General features: G+C 42.2%; 1 protein-coding gene across 1 annotated transcript; it reads right to left on the reverse strand.

Annotated features, from left to right (window-relative positions):
• Nucleotides 1–4,559: 4,559 nt before the first annotated feature.
• LOC112219228 (metallothionein B) lies at nt 4,560–5,702 on the reverse strand. Its single transcript, XM_042301505.1, has 3 exons — nt 5,541–5,702; nt 5,367–5,432; nt 4,560–4,770 (listed from the first exon to the last, which is right to left on the reverse strand). The coding sequence occupies exons 1-3, from the start codon at nt 5,563–5,565 to the stop codon at nt 4,679–4,681; spliced, it is 183 nt and encodes a 60-aa protein (XP_042157439.1). The 5' UTR covers nt 5,566–5,702; the 3' UTR covers nt 4,560–4,678.
• Nucleotides 5,703–8,659: the final 2,957 nt, after the last annotated feature.

Consider the following 8,659-nt stretch of genomic DNA (forward strand, 5'->3'; position numbering starts at 1 on the left):
GCCTAGCTCCACTCCAATTCCCCAGGCGCTCTCTTTTGACGACTTCTGTAACCGTAATAGCCTTGGTTTCATGCATGTTAACATTAGAAGCCTCCTCCCTAAGTTTGTTCTATTCACTGCTTTAGCACACTCTGCCAACCCGGATGTTCTAGCTGTGTCTGAATCCTGGCTTAGGAAGACCACCAAAAATTCCGAAATTTTAATTCCAAACTACAACATTTTCAGACAAGATAGAACTGCCAAAGGGGGCGGTGTTGCAATCTACTGCAAAGATAGCCTGCAGAGTTCTGTCCTACTATCCAGGTCTGTACCCAAACAATTTGAACTTCTACTTTTAAAAATCCACCTCTCTAAAAACAAGTCTCTCACCGTTGCCGCCTGCTATAGACCACCCTCTGCCCCCAGCTGTGCTCTGGACACCACATGTGAACTGATTGCCCCCCATCTATCTTCAGAGTTCGTGCTGCTATGCGACCTAAACTGGAACATGCTTAACACCCCAGCCATCCTACAATCTAAACTTGATGCCCTCAATCTCACACAAATTATCAATGAACCTACCAGGTACCTCCCCAAAGCCTTAAACACGGGCACCCTCATAGATATCATCCTAACCAACTTCCCCTCTAAATACACCTCTGCTGTCTTCAACCAAGATCTCAGCGATCACTGCCTCATTGCCTGCATCTGTAATGGGTCAGCGGTCAAACGACCTCCACTCAAAACTGTAAAACGCTCCCTGAAACACTTCTGCGAGCAGGCCTTTCTAATCGACCTGGCCGGGGTATCCTGGAAGGATATTGATCTCATCCCGTCAGTAGAGGATGCCTGGATATTTTTTAGAAATGCCTTCCTAACCATCTTAAATAAACATGCCCCATTCAAGAAATGTAGAACCAGGAACAGATATAGCCCTTGGTTCTCCCCAGACCTGACTGCCTTTAACCAACACAAAAACATCCTATGGCGTTCTGCATTAGCATCGAACAGCCCCCGTGATATGCAGCTGTTCAGGGAAGCTAGAAACCATTATACACAGGCAGTTAGAAAAGCCAAGGCTAGCTTTTTCAAGCAGAAATTTGCTTCCTGCAACACTAACTCAAAAAGTTCTGGGACACTGTAAAGTCCATGGAGAATAAGAACACCTCCTCCCAGCTGCCCACTGCACTGAAGATAGGAAACACTGTCACCACTGATAAATCCACCATAATTGAGAATTTCAATAAGCATTTTTCTACGGCTGGCCATGCTTTCCACCTGGCTACTCCTAACCCGGTCAACAGCACTGCACCCCCAACAGCAACTCGCCCAAGCCTTCCCCATTTCTCCTTCTCCCAAATCCATTCAGCTGATGTTCTGAAAGAGCTGCAAAATCTGGACCCCTACAAATCAGCTGGGCTAGACAATCTGGACCCTTTCTTTCTAAAATTATCTGCCGAAATTGTTGCCACCCCTATTACTAGCCTGTTCAACCTCTCTTTCGTGTCGTCTGAGATTCCCAAAGATTGGAAAGCAGCTGCGGTCATCCCCCTCTTCAAAGGGGGGGACACTCTTGACCCAAACTGCTACAGACCTATATCTATCCTACCGTGCCTTTCTAAGGTCTTCGAAAGCCAAGTCAACAAACAGATTACCGACCATTTTGAATCTCACCATACCTTCTCTGCTATGCAATCTGGTTTCAGAGCTGGTCATGGGTGCACCTCAGCCACACTCAAGGTCCTAAACGATATCTTAACCGCCATCGATAAGAAACATTACTGTGCAGCCGTATTCATTGATCTGGCCAAGGCTTTCGACTCTGTCAATCACCACATCCTCATCGGCAGACTCGACAGCCTTGGTTTCTCAAATGATTGCCTCGCCTGGTTCACCAACTACTTCTCTGATAGAGTTCAGTGTGTCAAATCGGAGGGTCTGCTGTCCGGACCTCTGGCAGTCTCTATGGGGGTGCCACAGGGTTCAATTCTTGGACCGACTCTCTTCTCTGTATACATCAATGAGGTCGCTCTGGCTGCTGGTGAGTCTCTGATCCACCTCTACGCAGACGACACCATTCTGTATACTTCCGGCCCTTCTTTGGACACTGTGTTAACAACCCTCCAGGCAAGCTTCAATGCCATACAACTCTCCTTCCGTGGCCTCCAATTGCTCTTAAATACAAGTAAAACTAAATGCATGCTCTTCAACCGATCGCTACCTGCACCTACCCGCCTGTCCAACATCACTACTCTGGACGGCTCTGACTTAGAATACGTGGACAACTACAAATACTTAGGTGTCTGGTTAGACTGTAAACTCTCCTTCCAGACCCATATCAAACATCTCCAATCCAAAGTTAAATCTAGAATTGGCTTCCTATTTCGCAACAAAGCATCCTTCACTCATGCTGCCAAACATACTCTTGTAAAACTGACCATCCTACCAATCCTCGACTTTGGCGATGTCATTTACAAAATAGCCTCCAATACCCTACTCAACAAATTGGATGCAGTCTATCACAGTGCAATCCGTTTTGTCACCAAAGCCCCATATACTACCCACCATTGCGACCTGTACGCTCTCGTTGGCTGGCCCTCGCTTCATACTCGTCGCCAAACCCACTGGCTCCATGTCATCTACAAGACCCTGCTAGGTAAAGTCCCCCTTATCTCAGCTCGCTGGTCACCATAGCATCTCCCACCTGTAGCACACGCTCCAGCAGGTATATCTCTCTAGTCACCCCCAAAACCAATTCTTTCTTTGGCCGCCTCTCCTTCCAGTTCTCTGCTGCCAATGACTGGAACGAACTACAAAAATCTCTGAAACTGGAAACACTTATCTCCCTCACTAGCTTTAAGCACCAACTGTCAGAGCAGCTCACAGATTACTGCACCTGTACATAGCCCACCTATAATTTAGCCCAAACAACTACCTCTTTCCCAACTGTATTTAATTTTAATTTATTTTGCTCCTTTGCACCCCATTATTTTTATTTCTACTTTGCACATTCTTCCATTGCAAAACTACCATTCCAGTGTTTTACTTGCTATATTGTATTTACTTTGCCACCATGGCCTTTTTTGCCTTCACCTCCCTTCTCACCTCATTTGCTCATTGTATATAGACTTGTTTATACTGTATTATTGACTGTATGTTTGTTTTACTCCATGTGTAACTCTGTGTCGTTGTATCTTTCGAACTGCTTTGCCTTATCTTGGCCAGGTCGCAATTGTAAACGAGAACTTGTTCTCAACTTGCCTACCTGGTTAAATAAAGGTCAAATAAATAAAATAAAATGCAGGTTGAACTGTGTTAGAACAGTTTATTCACGTGTCACTCCACGTTACAATGCATGCGCATCATTTTCGTGATGTTGGCCAACCCATCTATAAACAAAAGTAGTGGAAAAAGGACAATTAGGCACTTAAACGTATGACAGACCTGTGTGTAGTATTTAGATTTGCATTGAAGATTAGATACCAGCAGGTAGCAGACACTTGGTCAAGGACAGGTAAGATCTTAGATTTGCAGGAACCACTGAGTCAGGACTGTGTGACCTTCACATTGTTCCCACAATTACTCTGCAACAGCCTACTTGAGGGCCATACTTGGTCCCCAGCAGCAATTTGTTCCCATGTGTCTCCCATCCAAATACTTACAAGCCTATTCTAGCCTTCATTGTTAGAGAGACACAGTATAGCATATTGTGGATACATTTACTCGGGCCATTTAACATTAAAAAGAGTTGTCTGAGGTGGCTGTCCATCCTGGTCTCAGACTAGACATAACTACAGGACACAAATCAGTATATGGAACTTAACCTAAGAGGGTAACTAGAATCACAGACAACTAGCATTTTAACTTTATAGCAAAATATTAACCACAAACTGCTTGGAGTAACTCTGGATTGTAAATTGTCATGGTCAAAACAGTGAGACAACAGTAGCTAAGATGCGAGAAGCCTGTCCATAAAGCACTGCTCTACCTTCTCACTAACAAGGCAGGTCCTACCGGCCCTAGTTGTCACAGCTGGACTACTGTTCAGTAGTGTGGGCAGGTGCCACAAAGACTTAAGAAAATTACAATTTGCTCAGAACAGGGCGGCATGTCAATCGTTCATGGGTCAAAGTGAGAGGTTGACAAGCTGAATGCTCCGAGCTCTGTATAAACTACCAGCACACAGCTCGGACACCCATGCACACCACATGCTAAAAGGTCTTCAATCCCAAAGACTATGGGAGGTCACATTGCAAACTAATAATTCACCTTACGGAAGGTAATGTGAAGACAAGCTAGCACACACTGTTTAGTGTTAAACATTGTATGCGTTACACTATTTTACAGTCCTCTTTAATGTAAGAGCCTTAGTGTTTGGACCCCAAGAACAGCTAATGGGGATCTGTTAATTCAATTTTGTATTTAGACAAATTGCCAGTACAAAAATTAAATGGAAACTGATGGTTAACTAAGCGAAATCGCCCACTTTTAATTTGGGAGGGAATCAAGAAACATGTAGACACCAGAAGGTTAAACATTGTGTTGTTACCCACCCCCAGTAACCCAAAGGAAAGTCAAACTTGAAGTTTCATGTAATTTATTTTTTTACATTTAACAGACAAAGTACTAAGTCTAGGCTCAAGATGGTATAACCAATTTCGTAGGGAATGATTGCATCGTCACAGTAATGCACCAGGCCTCACTGACAACAGCTGGTATCGCAGGTCTTGCCCTTGCACACACAGCCTGAAGCACATTTACTGCAGTCGGAAGGACAGCAGGGGCAGCAACCTGATGGGACAAAAAACAATTGATTAGTGATGACCAATGACAGACTATTACAAAACCTATTAATAAGGCTCTAGGATGAGTTGTCAACTTGTCTCTCCAGTTGTGGTCAACTTAATTAAAGCCTTCCGAGTCCTCTTGAAGTGCCTAATTAGGCTACCAGGTGTTCAACTAAGTGGGAAGATGGTATTGACCAGTTGGTCAATACCATCTTTGAACCATGCTTTGAACTCATTGAGAGAAACAGTTACTAACGGCCAACAGTGTCAACCATCATGCTGGTAAACATGTGTTAAAAATTACATTGCTTTTCATAAAAGTTATGCAGTTGAATTTCTGCCGAAATTGCAGTCATCAAATCATTTCCTTAGGTGAAGCCAGCATGAGAGAGAAGTCGGCGCTCAGGACACAAGACGAGTTTCCCCCACTACTAATTACCAGTTGGGGGCGTTTAAGTGGATTTCTCTCCAGTTGTATGTGGTTGATTATCACATAGGGTGCCCAGCCAGTCCTCCATTTAACGTGCCACCAGACACCATTGAGAAGAGATTGCCCATGTAGGTATATTTACCCAATACCCCCCCCAAAAAAAAACTTACTTTTCTTACAACTGGTGCATGCGCAGTTTGAGCAATTGCAGGATCCACCGCAGTTGCAAGAGCCAGCTACAAATAGACAGTTGCGTTAATAGATAATCAAAATGACAGGTAGTTGGTTTTCGAATAAATAGGCCTACATTCTGATTATATTAATCAATATACATGAAAACTTACTTTTAGAGCATTCACAAGGATCCATTTTTCAGTTGTTGATCGCGCTTCTTTAGTCAAATGAAGTATTTCAGCTTAATTTCACTGTTGAGTCGTAAACTTTAAATTTCTCTTTGGCGAAGCACCGTTTTTATAGCGTCAGGGACAGACGGGTGCCGTGTGCAAAACAGTCTCGCGTTCAGACGATCAGGGTTTGCACCCGGGTTATTTCATTATACTGCGCGAAAATAATCAAGGAAGAGTTTCCTGTTGTTTCCAAATTCCATAGCCTGTTACATAAACCTGATTACCACGTTGATCATCGATTAATTAAGGCTACGCCTATATTTATTTAACTATGCAAACATTTATTGGGATCTTTTTTTGTTTTTAGTAACGCCTTCAATAACCCCCAGGGTCTGGAGTGTTGTAATCAATCAAGCCATTATATTGTTATTTTACAGGCACGATCTAATTGTAATGTTCAAATTCATGATGATTTAAATTGTTATATACTATAATCTAATCTGGACATAGGCCTATAGATTAGAATGCGAAAAGTTAATATAATTATATTACTTGTTGGGAAGAATTTGAATAGGCCTAGTGTTTATGGAAATATATATTAAAACGACGATTTACAAATCACTACATTGTTGACTGGTTTTCGGTTGGACAGTCATCGTTACCGTGCACAGTGCACACGGTACGCAAATTATTAAACGGTTCAGTTGTCACTTTTTCGGGAGTGGTGTTGTCATTGGTGCTGTGTCGAGAGCTTCCAGTCCCGTGCTTCCTTTATCTGCACACGAGCTGTGCTTATGAGCAACAGTCGAATGTGAATGAATCACTTTGCGCATGTCGACTGAGTGTTAGTATTTTTCTAGAATATCTTGCCTGAGTAAATGAGCTGTGTCATTCCACAAACATTGTGCTACGTAATGAGAATAGTCACCGTCAGCAGCCAGACCTACAATTAATTACAAATGACAGTTAAGAAAACAAAAACAATGATGCATTCAGAACTTTTCTACATGCCTTTCATAAATACTTTCATGTTTCATCATATATATAAAACAAATTTAACCTAATAAGAATCATGATCAATACAGAAATATTTTCTAAACTCCATACAAATGAGTTCTGAAAATAAAAACAATGATGCTTTCAGAACTATTCTACATGCCTTTCATAAATACTTTCATCTTTCATCATGTATATATATAAAACAAATTTACCCTAATAAGAATCATGATTCATACAGAAATATATTCTAAACTCCATGAACGATGATGACTTCAAAGCACTTATTTGGTACTGTGGAATAATGTGTTCGCGACAAAGTAACTTGAGCAGCTTTGAGTGAGGACTTCGGTAAAATATCGTATCGCTTTATCAAATGGGCTAATAATATGAAATGCTTTGTATGTTCTGTCGGCATATCTCATGTCTTGTTGCATATGGAAATGAGGGAATAAATATACCTAGCTATATAGTAAGTAGTGAACGTTGTTATCTGTGATGAGTTACAATCGCTGACTGTCTTGTGGATGTGTTCATTTGGGAAAGATAATTACTGAAATGTTGCACTCTATTATTAACAATATTTTAATTAGTCATAGCTATGCCATCTATCTAGGTATCTGTTTATCTTTATTGGCTATTTTGGAAGACTAGGAGGAGCCAATGCAATGAACATGGAACGCCGGGACACCCAGCGGGCGCCTGGAGTAAGCCGTTTCAAAATCAAATGTTATTTGTCACAGTGTAGTAAACCTTACCGTGAAATGTTGACTTACAAGCCCTTAACCAACAATTCAGTTCAAGAAATATAGTTAAGAAAATATTTACGAAATAAACTAAAGTAAAAAATAAAAAGTAACACAATAACAATAGAGGCTATGTACAGGGGGTACTAGTCAATGTGCAGGGGTACAGGTTAGTCGATGTAATTTGTACATGTAGGTAGGGGTAAAGTGACTATGCATAGATAGTCAACAGTGAGTAGCAGCAGTGTAAAAACAAAGTTTATGAGGGTAGTTTGCAAGTGGATGCAACATGCATGTGTAACGGATGTGAAACGGCTAGCTAGTTAGCGGTGGTGCGCGCTAAATAGCTTTTCAATCGGTGATGTCACTTGTTCTGAGACCTTGAAGTAGTGGTTCCCCTTGCTCTGTGGAGCGATGGGTAAAGATGCTTTGTGGGTGTCAGTTGTTGATGTCTGCAGAGGGTCCCTGGTTCGAGCCCGTGTATGGGCGAGGGGACGGACATGAAGTTGTATTGTTACATTGATGCTGTTGACCCGGATTACTGGTTGCTGCGGAAAAGGAGGAGGTCAAAAGGGGGGTGAGTGAAACGGCTAGCTAGTTAGCGGTGGTGCGCGCTAAATAGCGTTTCAATCGGTGACGTCACCGGGTATGGGCGAGGGGACGGTCTAAAGTTAAACATGCATCTCCAACAGTGATGATTAGATTTCATACTCATCTCAGAACAAGCATCCAGTAGAACAAACTCACAATATGTACTGGGATAGGTTATTTTCGTTTTAGTATTGTGCCACCATTTTGGTGTCTACAGTGCCTTCGCAAATAATTCAGACCCCTTGACTTTTTCCACATTTTATTAGGTTACAGCCTTATTCTAAAATAGATTCAATTGTTTTTTCATCCTCAATCTACACACAATACCTCATAATGACAAAGCAAAAACAGGTTTTTGAAAGTTTAGCTAATTTATACAAATTTAAAAACGGAAATATCACATTTACATTAATATTCAAACCCTTTACTCAGTACATTGTTGAAGCACCTTTGGCAGCGATTGCAGCCTTGAGTCTTCTTGGGTATGATGCTACAAGCTTGGCACACCTGTATTTGAGGAGTTTCTCCCATTCTTCTCTGCAGATCCTCTCAAGGTCTGTCAGGTTGGAGGGGAGTGTTGCTGCACAGCTATTTTTAGGTCTCTCCAGAGATGTCCGATCGGGTTTAAGTCCGGGTTCTGGCAGGGCCACTCAAGGACATTCAGAGACTTGTCCTGAAGTTGTCTTGGCTGTGTGCTTAGGGTCATTGTCCTGATGGAAGGTGAACCTTCACCCCAGTCTGAGGTCCTGAGCACTCAGGAGCAGGTTTTCATCAAGGATCTCT

This window comes from Oncorhynchus tshawytscha, linkage group LG19, assembly GCF_018296145.1.
Source record: "Oncorhynchus tshawytscha isolate Ot180627B linkage group LG19, Otsh_v2.0, whole genome shotgun sequence".
In the NCBI taxonomy this organism is placed as follows: Eukaryota; Metazoa; Chordata; class Actinopteri; order Salmoniformes; family Salmonidae; genus Oncorhynchus; species Oncorhynchus tshawytscha.

Coding starts and splice junctions, on each gene's coding strand:
- LOC112219228 (XM_042301505.1), bottom strand. CDS start 5,565: ATGGATCCTTGTGAATGCTCTAAAA. Junction 5,433..5,540: donor TCCTTGTGAATGCTCTAAAA/GTAAGTTTTCAT, acceptor GTCTATTTGTAG/CTGGCTCTTGCAACTGCGGT. Junction 4,771..5,366: donor ATGCACCAGTTGTAAGAAAA/GTAAGTTTTTTT, acceptor TTGTCCCATCAG/GTTGCTGCCCCTGCTGTCCT.